Genomic DNA, 13,406 nt, shown 5'->3' with positions numbered 1-13,406 from the left:
TCACCATATCCAACTTGCAAACTTTGGCCCTAACCTTGACCACAATCTTCCCAAATCTACCTCCTAAATAGGATACAATAAGCCACTGGCACTCAGATGATTGATTACAATGCTACTACTACTAATTACTATTATCATATAATTATTAATATTATTTCTACTGAACTTGGTCAAAACTGTAAATATTTACAGATTTATTTTATTGTATAATAAAGCCTTTTTAATTTATCAAAAACAGATTTTTTTTCTTGAAAATTTTTTTTCTTTGTCAATCCTGGGGCTTGAACTCAGGGCCTGGGCTCTGTCCTGAGCAATTTTGCTCAAGGTTAGCACTCTACCACTTTGAGCCTCAGCTCCACTTCCAGTTTTTGACGGGTTAATTGGCGATAAGAGTCTCATGGGGACTTTTCTGCCTGGTCTGGCTTCCAACCATGATCCTCAGATCTCAGCCTTTTGAGTAGCTAGGATTACAGGTATGAGCCAGTGGTGCCCGGCTTGGAAATTCTTTTTTTACAGACCTTATACATTCTGGACAAACAAGCTTCATCTTTTTATTTAGCTTCAAACTCTGTGCTTGTGCCTTTATTACTTTCACAGCAATTTTCTTCTCAATAAAGGAAGCACACTTGATCCTGTAGTGGACACATTTGGTACATATATAGGCCCTGCTGACATGTGTTTTTTTCCTTTTAGACAATTGCGTGAGGACTTTTGGTTTTACATGAACCCCTCAAAGTCACGTGGACACGACATATGCAGATTTTGGTGTTTTCACAACTTTCTTGGTACAAAAGTAAACAATTCTATGGGCTGGGAATGTGGCTTAGTGGTAGAGTGCTTGCCTACAATACATGAAGCCCTGGATTCAAATCTCCAGTACCACATACACAGAAAAAGCCAAAAGTGACACTGTGGCTCAAGTGGTAAAGTGCTAGTAAGGAAAAGAAGCTCAGAGACAGCACCCAGGCCCTGAGTTCAAGCCCCAAGACTGACAAAAAAAAAGTAAACAATACTATTGCCAGGAGTTCAAAACAGCCTAGTTTTGTAACTGGCTATATTGTAGAAAGCCTATCATTGCATGACAAAGGCAACCATTCTGGTGGTCTCTAGACACTGTCCCCAAAAGTGTGGCTTATTGTATTTAGAGATCCCTTAAAAAAAATCACCATGATCTTCCACTCAGAGATATCAATGATTGCTATTTTGGTGTATATTCTTCGTAATTTTCTAACTTTTTTTCATGAGTATAAGTCTATCATCACTATACCACACACACACACACACACACACACACACACACACACACACACACACACACACACACACACACACACACACACACACACACACACACACACACACCCAGAGCTTAAACTCTATTCTTCGTAATTTTCTAACTTTTTTTCATGAGTATAAGTCTATCATCACTATACCACACACACACACACACACACACACACACACACACACACACACACACACACACACACACACACACACACACACACACACACACACACACACCCCAGAGCTTAAACTCAGGGCTGTGTGCTCTCACCTTTTTCAATCATGGCTGACAAACTACCACTTAAGCCCCACCTCTAGTTCAGGCTTTTTGCAGCTTAACTGCAGATAAGTATCTCTTATATTTATCTGCCACCAGGCCCAGATTAGTACTTACATTTTTCTTTTTTTTTCCCCAGCCCATTCTGCTCTGGCTATTTTTGACACAGGGTCTTGCTTTTTTGCCTGGGTCAGACTAGACCATGATCTAGTGCCACAAGGGAAAAAAGAGAGAGAGAGAGACAATTCAAAACAAATGAGGAAAAGAAAACCTGCCAAGGGAGATATCCAAGAGCCAAGATGTAGACCAGAATTACTGAGTAAAAGCCTACTTGATATCTAAAGGTACTCATATGGAAATTTTTTTTCCATTTCATAAAAACATTAAAGCCTAATGTTAAAGACCTTAGCCTCAAAAAAAAAACTCAAAACAATGTAAGATGAGTTTTCTCCAAGTACAATATACACATACCCTTATTATCCGGGCAGCTTCCAAAAGGACTCGGGACCGCTCCATACCAGATTTTTTACTCCATATTTTAAAAGCAGCCTTTGCATTTTCAACAGCTAAATTGACTTCCTTTTCTCCAGAACATGTGAAAGTAGCTATCACTCTACCTACAAAAAAAAAAAAGAGTCAGTTTCAAATTATTGCAACTCATTTAATTAAAATCATTATAAATCAACATTCTCTTAGCATTTCTTTCCTCTTTCCTTTTTTTTTTTTTTTTTTTTTGCCAGTCCCAGAGCCTGAGCACTGTCCCTGAGCTTTTATGTTCAAAGCAAGCACTCTACCACTTGAGCCACAGCTCCACTTCTGGCTTTTTGTGGTTAATTGGAAATCAGAGTCTCATGGACTTTTCTAGCCCAGGCTGGCTTCTAACTGCAATCCTCAGATCTCAGCCACCTGAGAAGCTAGGATTATAAGCATGAACCACTGGTGCTTGTGTCCTTTCCTCTTTTTTTAAGTATAGTTGGATTGGGGGCGGAGGGGGAGGATGTGGGTGCTGACATGAGTTAAAGTCCCAGTATCAATTCACACAATAAAAGTATGGTCTGGGGCTGGGAAGGTGGCTCGGTGGTAGAATGCTTGCCTTGCTTGTTTTTTTGTTTTTTGGGTCCAGTCATGGGGCCTGAACTCTAGGCCTGGGCACTGTCCCTCAGCTCTTTAGCTCAAGGCTAGCGCTCTACCACTTGAGCCACAGCACCACTTCCGGCTCTTTTCTTTTTGCTTGTGGTGCTGAGGAATCGAACCCAGGGCCTCTGGCATGTAAGGCATGCGCTCTACCACTGAGCCAACTTCCCAGCCCCAGAATGCTTGCCTTGAATGTATGAGGCCCTGGGTTCGATTCCTCAGCACCACATAAGCAAAAAGTAAAGAGCTGGAAGTGGTGCTGTGGCTCAAGTGGTAGAGCACTAGCCTTGAGCTGAAGAGCTGAGGGACAACGTCCAGGCTCAGAGTTCAGGCCCCACGACTGGACCAAAAAAAAAAAAAAAAAAAGTATGGTCTGATTTAGTGACCATACTAATACCAGAAGTTCCTAACTTGTGTGTGTGTGTGTGTGTGTGTGTGTGTGTGTGTGTGTGTGTGTGTGTGTGTGTGTGTGTGTGTGTGTGTGTGTGTGTGTGTGTGTGTTCACTGATCCCTTTAGAGGCTGATAAAGGTTGCAGATCTCTTTCAGAAAAAAGTATTTAACCATATCATGGAGTAAAATGAGGTATCATCCCCTGCTCTAAACTCAACATGGATTTGGGAAAGATTAACTCTTCTTTGCTGTATAATTGAGTCCACTAGCATTGAGTTGCTGTAAGTCATTTTGTGACTCCCTAAATACTGTCCCCAAACTTCAGGGATCTGGCAGGTCCAAAGCAGTCTACTGGTTATGAACTCTTGATTTTTTTTTTTTTTTGGTCGGTCCTGAGGCTTGTCAGGATCTGGTCCTGAGGCTTGTCAGGGTCTGGGCGCTTCTTCACTCAAGGCTAGTGCTCTACCACTTAGAACTACAGCTCTACTTCTGGTTTTCTGGAGATAAGAGTCTCAAGACCAGCCAGGTGCTGGTGGCTCACGCCTATAATCCTAGCTACTTAGGAGGCTGGGATCTGAGGACTGCTGTTCAAAGCCAACCCTGGAGGAAAGTCCCTGAGACTCTTATCTCCAATTAACTACCTGGAAACTAGAAGTGGCCCTGTGGCTCAAGTGGTAGAGCACTCACCTTGAGCTGAAGAGCTCAAGAACAGTGCCCAGGCCCAGAGTTCATGTCCTATAACCCACAAAAAAAGTTTTATGATCTTCGTTGTCCAGGCTGGCTTTGAACCATGATCCTCAAGTCTCAGCCTCCCTGAGTAGCTAGGATTACAGACGTGAGCCACGGATCCCAGCTCTGAACTCTTGATTTTAAATCCTTTTTCTATGTTGTAAGTGAAGGGTTAAAGTTTTGAGGCAGTGACCACTTGTTGCTTGTTTCTGGCAGAGCAACACATGGTGGTAATCCAAACACCTGCTTGGTTGTGTGCCTTTATAACCCCTGCAAATGTTTAGCTCGGGGCTCTCCTCCTAGGCTCCTGTGTTGGTGTGTAGGAGAAGGCCGAGCTGCAGCCTGTTTAAATAAAACCTTAAAACAGCTGTAAAGTCTGACTCTCAGTGGTCTTCTTGGTGGGGGTCCTGCAACGTGGACACAACAATAAGTTATTCCATACTGCTGATACTAGAAGGATATGGGCAATGAGCAGTAACAACAGGAAAAAAAGAGGGCTCTAAAAGCAAGAAATCCTTTTCTCAAATAAAAAAAGTTGTTTCTTCAACTTTATGCTCTATTTCTACTGTGAGGCAAAATATAAAAAGATGTTTTTCTAGACCCATATCCCAAGGATTGTAAACAAAACCAACTCTATCAACAGAACTGCAACACTTAAAAAAGAATATTTATCCTTAAGTAATTGTATAAACTGTAGGAATTCTGAAGCTAAACTGTGAACCCAGAAAAGGGTTAAGAGAATGGAAAGCCATTTCAAACAGCCCTCAGGAGGCTGAAAGCTGTGGCCTGCAAAGATCAAACAGTCGGGGCTGGGAAGGTGGCTCAGTGGTAGAGTGCTTGCCTTACATGCCTGAGGCCCTGGGTTCGATTCCTCAGCACCACATAAGAAAAAAGCCAGAAGTGGCGCTGTGGCTCAAGTGGTAGAGTGCTAGCCTTGAGCTGAAGAGCTAAAGGACAATGCCCAGGCCCAGAGTTCAGTCTCCACGACGGGACCCAAAAAAAAATAAAATAAAAAGATCAAACATACAAGACAAGACAAAGGTATAAGTTACCACCCTAAGTGTGTGTACTTTAGGGCTGTTTGGACACTAAAAGCTTAAGACTGCCCAGTGCCAGTGGCTCCTGCCTGTAATCCTAGCTACTCAGGAGGCTGAGATCTGAGGATGGTTCAAAGCCAACCCAGGCAGGAAACTCCATGATACTCTTTTTTTTGGGGGGGTGGGGGGGTCCTCCGGTTGTGGGGCCTAAACTCTGGGCCTGGGCACTGTCCCTTAGCTCTTCAGCTCCAGGATAGCACTCTACCACTTGAGCCACAGCGCCACTTCCAGCTTTTTTCTTTTTGCTTATGTGGTGCTGAGGAATCAAACCCAGGGCCTCATATATGCAAGGCAAGCACTCTACCACTGAGCACCTTCCCAACCCCTCCATGATACTCTTATCTCCAATTAATCACAGAAAAAGCTAGAAGTAGCAGTGTGGCTCAAGTGGTAGAGTGCTAGCCTTGAGCAAAAGGAGCTCAGGGACAGAACCCAGGCCCAGAGTTCAAGCCCCAGGACTGGTAAAAATAAATTAATGAATTAAAGTTAAAAAAAAGCTTAAGCCGGGCGCTGGTGGGCTCAGGCCTGTAATCCTAGCTACTCAGGAGGCTGAGATCTGAGGATAGCAGTTCAAAGCCAGCCAGGGCAGGAGGGACCGTGAGACTCCTATCTCCAATAAACCACCAGAAAACCGGAAGTGGCACTGTAGCTCAAGTGGTAGAGAGCTAGCCTTGAGCTGAAGAGCTGAGGGACAGCGCCCAGGCCCAGAGTTGAAGCCCCACGACCAACCCCCCCCCCCAAAAAAGCTTAAGACCTGTGTTATGGTTGGAATGTTTATTGCTTCCTTCTTCCTTAAGAATTAGGGAGCTAATTATTGCTATGTACACAAACTATACCTCCTGTTAATGGATGTAACCACAAGATGATTGATATCCTAGTTTGTGAACACTCCTGTAGCCACACACACACATTAAACTGAGTAAAAAGCTTGTTAAGTGGGATCTCAGGACTCAGAAGCTGGCGATGACCTTCTGAGTTCCCTGGTGCCCTCTGTATATCTCAGTTCTTTGGCCCGATATTCCTGTGGTTGTATTGTTCCCAGTTGCATTTAGTGACAACAAAAGGGTTTGATTCAAAAAATCAGTTTATAAGTACAATGTATCTTGACCCTTCTACCATCCTCCCATCTTTCCCAACCACACTTCCTTTTCACAAGAATTCCTGGGTCATTGCTTTTCCCAGAGAAATTTCACAAAACTAGCATTCCTGTTACTAAATGGACTAGGTACTTGTTAAAGACAATGAACAAAGAAAGACCACATAGACTGCAGGTCATTAAAACAAAAAGCAATTTTTCTGAGTGAAGTTTCTGCCACTTGGCTTTCTACCTCTTGAGCAGAGTTCACTGGTTTACTGGAGGCAAGCGTCTTGCCCGGGCTGGCTACAAATGGTAATTCTCAGATTTTAGTCTCCTGAATGGCTAGAATTATCTACGTGAGCCACCTAGGCACCCTGCCAAGTTTCCTTTCGGATCCATACGGGAAGGAAGGCGGAGAAGTGTGCTCCTCAAAGGCAAATAAACAACCCTTCAGTTCAACACACATTAGCTCGGAGTACAAAGGTGTCCGTTATACAGAACTCCCAACTGCGCAGATCTAGCTCACAGATCTAATTACTGTACCGTCTGCTCACTCGAGCAAAGCTTAACTCTTCAAAGTTCTCACTACCAAAAGCCGGTAACCGTGGGGAGGTTAACGGGCACGGTGATCGCTCCGATCGTCGTGGTTACTGTGCAAACGACGCGTGCATGGAAACACTCCCCTCCACAGTGTTACCAGTCAGGCTTGGCGCGGGAGTGGGCGCGCTAAAGTTCGGGGGGTTCTTCTTTTTGGGGGTGTTTTGTTCCCACTTCTAGTCTAGGTAGAGAAATATCTGGGCTACACCAGAGATGCGGGATTTGTGCTCGCCAGGGGCCACCCCGGAGCGATACCCCCGCCCCGGAGAACCGCCTCCCGGGTCTGCCAACGTCAAGGCGGGCCCCGCACCCCGACTCTGGGCTCCGTCCAGACCGCGGGGCACCGCGCATCCACCAGGATCCCCGGGCCCCGGTGACGCACGACACGGAGAGGCAGGAAGTAACTCCCCACCGACTCCATCCGCTCACCCGTGGCCGGCTCGAACGCCTTCTCGGTGCCGGAGGAGTCCGCCGGCTCCACGCGAGCTCCGCCGCGGTAGTTGAGCGGCTGCGACACGACGAAGCTGCCAGTGCTCATGGCGGAAGCGAGAAGCGTGCGGAGGAGACGCGGGGTGGGCGCCGCCAACGCGCGAAGGCTCATCTGGGCTGTACGGGGCAGGCGCGGGGGCCGGGAGCTGGCTGGCCGCGGGGGCCGGGCCGTGACGCTCGGGAGGCGGGGAGAAGCCGGGGAGAGAGCCGAGGATTGGTGGGCCGCGAGCGACGGGTGTCGGAAGGAGATCCAGGCCGGGGTCTTTGGGGCTCTGGGTGCGGGTCAGAGTGGCTCGAAAGGGTGCAGCTGCCTATCAGGGTCTGAACACACACAAAGACCCCCACGGAATGGAAGGAATGGAGAACAGGTCCTGCCCCGAGTGGGGGATACTATTGGAGAATGGAGATTGTGAAAAACAGCAAATAGAGTCAAAGTACTTCTTCTACGAGTGAGAAAATAGAGCCAAGCCTGTGGAGGTTCGTTTGGGAAGACAGGGTAGGGTTGGAGAGCGTGGCCGAGGGGTGAGGCTGTGCGAAGTTCTTTGCATGCATATGTGACCATGTGAAGATTTAACCCCTCACGCAACTGATACGAATTTGGAATTTTTTTAAAAGATAAATGGAATCAAATGGTACCAAAAAAAAAAAAGAGAGAGAGAGAGAGAGAGAGGGCGTGTCTCCACCAGCCCTTGGTAGAAGGATTTTTTTTTTCTTTTTGGGTCCGGTCGTGGGGCCTGAACTCTGGGTCTGGGCACTGTCCCTCAGCTCTTCAGCTCAAGGCAAGCACTCTACCACTGAGCCACCTTCCCAGCCCTTGGTAGAAGGATTTTAAAGGTAGAAGGAATTCAAAGCCTGATAGGGCCTTCCGTTAATTATACGAATGATTTCCCCTAGGACCAGGTCAGACTGGACTAGCAGAAAGTGTCCACACCAGGGTCCTCAACACCCGCACTTCCCCATCTCCTAGGAGTTGGTAGGAGAAGGATGAGACTTCCTTCTTTTTAGTCAGTATTTGAATAATACTTCCTTTCTTGCCCCAGAGTCTGGGGGACTAAAAACCTTCCAATTGTCAGGCAACTTGCCTACCACTGAGCTACATCTCAAGGGTGCATAATATTTTAAAACCGTTTGCAGGGATGCATTATTGTATCTAATCATGCTAGGATCCCACTCTAAATATTACCGCCTATACAAAGCCCAAGGTCAGATTAACAAATCAATGTTACTTAGGTGGTTACTCAACTTTCAAACTACAGTATTAAAAAAAAAAAAACTGTAGCCAGGAACTGGTGGCTTACGCCTGTAATCCTAGCTACACAGGAGGCTGATATCTGAGAATCATGGTTCGAAGCTAGCCTGGGAAGAAAAGTCAGTGAGACTCATCTCCACTAAACAAGGCGGGGGAGGGGTACCCAGAAGTGGAACCGTGTCTCAAGTGGTAGAACACTAGTCTTGAGCAAAAGAAGCTCAGGAACAGGGGCTGGGAAGATGGCTCGGTAGTAGAGCGCTTCCCTTGCATGTATGAGGCCCTGGGTTCGATTCCTCAGCACCACATAAGCAGAAAAAAAAAGCCGGAAGTGGCACGGTGGCTCAAATGGTAGAGCGCTAGCCTTGAGCTGAAGAGCTGAGGGACAGCACCCAGGGCCCAGAGTTCAGGCCCACAACCAGACCCCGCCCTCCCCCCAAAAAAGCACAGGAACAGTGCTCAGCCCTGAGTTCAAGCCCCGGGATGGGCATACACATAAATCTGTATAAAGCAGCACTGTGAAAATCTGTCAAGGAAATATGAGTTGTATCTTAAATTCTCAAAGAGCAGTGTAAATGACATTAATGTCAAACTGGTGAGGACAGAAGCCTTACTGCTGTACAGGGTACAAAGAGCAAAGAGCACAGGAACAGTATGGGGTGGGAAGTCTCCATGACATAAAGCTGCCACCCAAGAAGTCTGGAAACAGTTGGTCTTGTTCATTCTTCCTCAACTCCCACGCAACTGCCATAGTGAAGTTTACGACTACAAATTAATCTTCAGTTTGGATATTTGCCACAGCTTGTTTCTTCTCAGGTGACTGAACTGGCCACTCCCTTTCTCGACCAGCCAAACCTGAACCATAGTAGGCAGTGTGATATTCAGGTTCAAAGGAGAAGAAAACTGTCCTAGTCAGTATTTTCTGTTCTTCATATTAATTCCTTAGGCTTCTTCAATGCCACTAAGGTGTATAGATTCTGATCCTCAAATGGAAACAATGTTCAAATTCAGAATACCCATGGCCAAACTCAGAGAACTACTTTTGTTATTATTGTTCTTCACAAACAAGATTGAAGCTTCATGAGTTGGCAGTTGAGCACTGTTGATCTCCAGGACTGCTAGAGCAAGAAGTGTCATTTCTATAAACAAAGTCTCTAGAGCTCCAGTTTGATGGGACATTCCCTACTTAAAATATTCTGCTTTTTAATCTAACTAGACAGTTTATGTCACTTAATTGAAGAGGTAAGTCTGTTAATGTTGAGAGTTAAGACTGAGAGGTGTTTGGGAGTTCTTGCCCTGTTATCCATCTTCTTGGGGGCTGTAGCAACTGGGTTCTTCCTATAGTTCTTGGATTTTCAGTTTCGGTGGGGTTTCTTGGCCTTTATTGTGGTCTAGTTGGATAGATCCTTCTATCTGCTACCTTCAGGAGTCACACCTTGCCCATAAAAACAAACACATTTTGAAAGTGAAAGGCTGGAATAAAATCTACCAAGCAATGTCGGGAGCCAAAAGTTGAGTCTCTCAACATAATAGGCTTGACTATCTTACTGGAACATCTTGAGGCTGAGTTTACAGAATCCTACCCTCATCCTGCCCTAAGTAAACATCCTGCAACTGCTAACACCATCCTTTCCCCCTGCCCTAAGCAAACATCCTGCACTGCTACGGCCAATGAAAAACCTTCCTTAATGGCCAATGAAAAAGCTTCCTTATTCCAAGCATATAAATACCCCTGTGTGAAAAATAAAAATTTGCAGCTTCATCAGAACCCTTGTCTTGCTGTCATTCTTCGTGTCTCTTGTCCCTTCATTCCTTCTAGCTTAGGTTCACTGCCCTCGTTGACATCCTGCAGGTCAGGACAAAGCAAACGATCCCCATAAACAGGCGGGAGTTGCAATCCTAATATCAGATAAAATAGACTTCAAATTAAAATTAGTGAGATGAGATAAAGAAGGTCGCTACATACTAATTAAGGGATCTCTCCTTCAGGAGGATATTACAATCTAAATATCTATTCACCAAACAATGGAGCACCCAAATTTATCCAAGAAACAGTACTTTCCCTCAAATCCCACATAGATCCAAAGACATTAATTGTTGAGGACTTTAACACATGACTATCCCCACTAGATAGATCAAGGGCAAAAACTCAACAGAGAAACCGCAGATCTAAACAACTGCATAGAACAACTAGATTTAACAGACATCTACCAAATATTGCACCCAGTAGCATCAGAATACACATTTTTCTCAGCAGCACCTGGAACATTTTCCAAAATAGACCACATTTTAGGTCACAAAGCCAACTTGTCCAAATTCAGAAACATTGAAGTTATACCTTGCATTCTCTCAGACCACAAGGGGATAAAATTAGAACTCAACACCAAAAGCCACCAAAGAAAGTCCTGTAATACATGGAGGCTGAACAACACACTTGAATCACCAGTGGGTCATGGAAGAGATTAGAATCGAAATTCAAATATTCATGCTATTCAACAAAAATGAACACACAAATTACCAGCTCCTCTGGGAAACAGCAAAGGCAGTACTCAGAGGCAAGTCTATAGCTCTGAGTTCCTACATCAACAAATTGGAGAAATCTGAAACCAACAATTTAATGAGACATCTGAACCTCCTTGAAAAAGAGCAGCAAGGTAAACCCCAATCCAGTAGACAGAAAGAAATAATTAAAATTAAATCAGAATTAAACAAATTAGAATCCAAAAAAAAAATAGAAAGAATCAACAAAACAAAGAGTTGGTTCTTTGAAAAAATTAACAAAGGGGCTGGGAAGGTGGCTCAGTGGTAGAGTGCTTGCCTAGCATGCATGAAGCCCTGGATTCTATTCCTCAGCACCACATAAACAAAGAAAAAGCCAAAATGGTCCTGTGGCTCAAGTGGTAGAGTTCTAACCTTGAGCTGAAAAGCTCAGGGACAGCACCCAGGCTTAGAGTTCAAGACCCACGACCAAAAAAAAAAAAAAAAAAAATTGACAGACCCTTAGCAAGTCTTATCAGAAAAAGAAGAGAACACACCCAAATAAATAAACTCAGAGATGAGAACGGAAACATCACCACAGAAACAACCAAGATTCAGAACATTATAAGGGAATACTCCTCAGACCTTTATGCTAAGTTTAAGAACTTGGCAGAAATGGACCTTTTCCTAGCAAATATCAACATGCCAAAACTAAACCAAGATGAGTTAAACCATCTTTTTTTTTTTTTTTGGTAGGTTGTGGGGCTTGAACTTTAGTCTTGGGCATTGTCCCTGCACTCTTCAGCTCAAGGTGAGCACTCTACCACTTGAGCCACAGTGCCACTTCCGTTTTTCTAGTGGTTTATTGGAGATAAGAGTCTCACAGATTTTCATGCCCAGGCTGGCTTTGTACCGAGTTCCTCAGATCTCAGCCTCCTGAGTAGCTAAGATTACAGGTGTGAGAGACCAGCGCCCGGTTGAGTTAAACCAGCTTAACAGGCCCATATCAAGCATTGAAATAGAAACAGCAATAAGAGACCTTCCAGCTAAGAAAGGCCCAGGACCAGATGGGTTTATAGTGGAATTCTACAAGGCCTTCAAAGCAGAGCTCACACTAGTACTCCTCCAACTCTTAAATGAAATTGAAAGAGAAAGTTCACTACCGAACTCATTCTATGAAGCCATCATAACCCTCATTCCAAAACCAGGCAGGGATTCATCAAAGAAAGAGAACTATAGATCCATTTCTTTGATGAACATTGATGCAAAACTTCTCAACAAAATTTTGGCCAATCTACTTCAACAATTCATCCAAAAAATCAAACACCACAATCAAACAGGATTCATTTCAGGGATGCAAAGCTGGTTCAATATATGCAAATCAATTAATATAATTCATCCCATCAACAAGAACAAGGATAAAAAACCACATGGTTATCTCAATAGATGCAGAAAAAGCATTTGACAAGATCCAACACCCCTTTATGATGGAAAAATTAGGAATCCAGGGAACATTCCTCAATACAATAAAGGCTGTATATGACAAACCTACAGCCAACATTATAAATAATAATAGTAAAATATTGGGCTGGGAATAGTGAAAGAGTGCTTGCCTCACGTGCATGAAGCCCTTGGTTCAATTCCTCAGTACCACATACACAGAAAAGGAAATGGCGCTGTAGCTCAAGTGGTAGAGCGCTCGCCTTGAGCTGAAGAGCTGAGGGACAGCGCCGAGGCCCAGAGTTCAAGCCCCACGACCAACAAAAAAAAAAAAAAGAGAACCACATACACAGAAAAAGCCAGAAGTGGCACTGTGGCTCAAGTGGTAGAGTGCTAGCCTTGAGCAAAAAGAAGCTCAGGGACAGTGCCCAAGCCCTGAATTCAAGCCCTAGGACTGACAAAAGAGAGAAGAGAGGGGGTGGGAGCAGGAGAAGCTAGAGGACCCAGAGGGCAGGTATTGGGGGAGGAGGAAAATGGGAAAAGGCATTACTAAATGGGGAGAAGATGGGGCTGGGAAGGTGGCTCAGTGGTAGAGCACTTGCCTTGTATGCCTGAGGCCCTGGATTCAATTCCTCAGCACCACATAAGCAAAAAGAAATAAGCCGGAAGTGGTGCTGTGGCTCAAGTGGTAGAGCGCTAGCCTTGAGCTGAAGAGCTGAGGGACAGCACCCAGCTGTCCCTCAAAAAAAAAAAAAAAGCCAGGGGAGAAGAGTTCAGGAGAAACTGTTCCACTCACAGTTTCCTTAAAGCCCCCCATTTCCACAATTCTTGGCAACTTGAAATGGAGAGGAAGAGTAACTAGATTCCCTTTCCTGTCTCTAAGCTTCCCAAAGGAGGGACTCCTTATGACCCCATCCTGATCTAAAGCTCTCCTCCAGGAATTAGTTTCACTATAAATTGAATTTTTCCAAAAATAGCCTAGAGTTTCCTCTAGATCTATATTAAAAGCACACACACACACACAGAGACATTTTTATTTCTTGTATAATAATGTGTATCACCCTTATAATTCCTTTAATATAAAGCTAGAAAATCATTCACAGAAAGAAAGTGGGTAAGAAAAACTACTTAGAATCCTCCTCCCCCTTTTTACTGTAAGGGAA

General features: G+C 44.6%; 1 protein-coding gene across 1 annotated transcript in view; it reads right to left on the bottom strand.

Annotated features, from left to right (window-relative positions):
• Aldh9a1 (aldehyde dehydrogenase 9 family member A1) overlaps positions 1–7,222 on the bottom strand; it is a 29,061-nt gene extending 21,839 nt beyond the window's left edge. Inside the window, exons 1-2 of the mRNA XM_070034185.1 lie at positions 7,020–7,222; positions 2,036–2,181 (exon numbers count right to left, since the gene is read on the bottom strand). Of these exons, the coding sequence (XP_069890286.1) occupies positions 2,036–2,181; positions 7,020–7,191 (318 nt within the window). The 5' untranslated portion in view covers positions 7,192–7,222. The remainder of the gene's footprint in view (positions 1–2,035; positions 2,182–7,019) is intronic.
• Positions 7,223–13,406: the final 6,184 nt, after the last annotated feature.

This window comes from Dipodomys merriami, unplaced genomic scaffold (genome assembly GCF_024711535.1).
Source record: "Dipodomys merriami isolate MVZ:Mamm:240054 unplaced genomic scaffold, mDipMer1.0.p SCAF_24, whole genome shotgun sequence".
NCBI classification, from domain to species: Eukaryota; Metazoa; Chordata; class Mammalia; order Rodentia; family Heteromyidae; genus Dipodomys; species Dipodomys merriami.
This window is presented reverse-complemented; position numbering and strand designations above follow the sequence as displayed.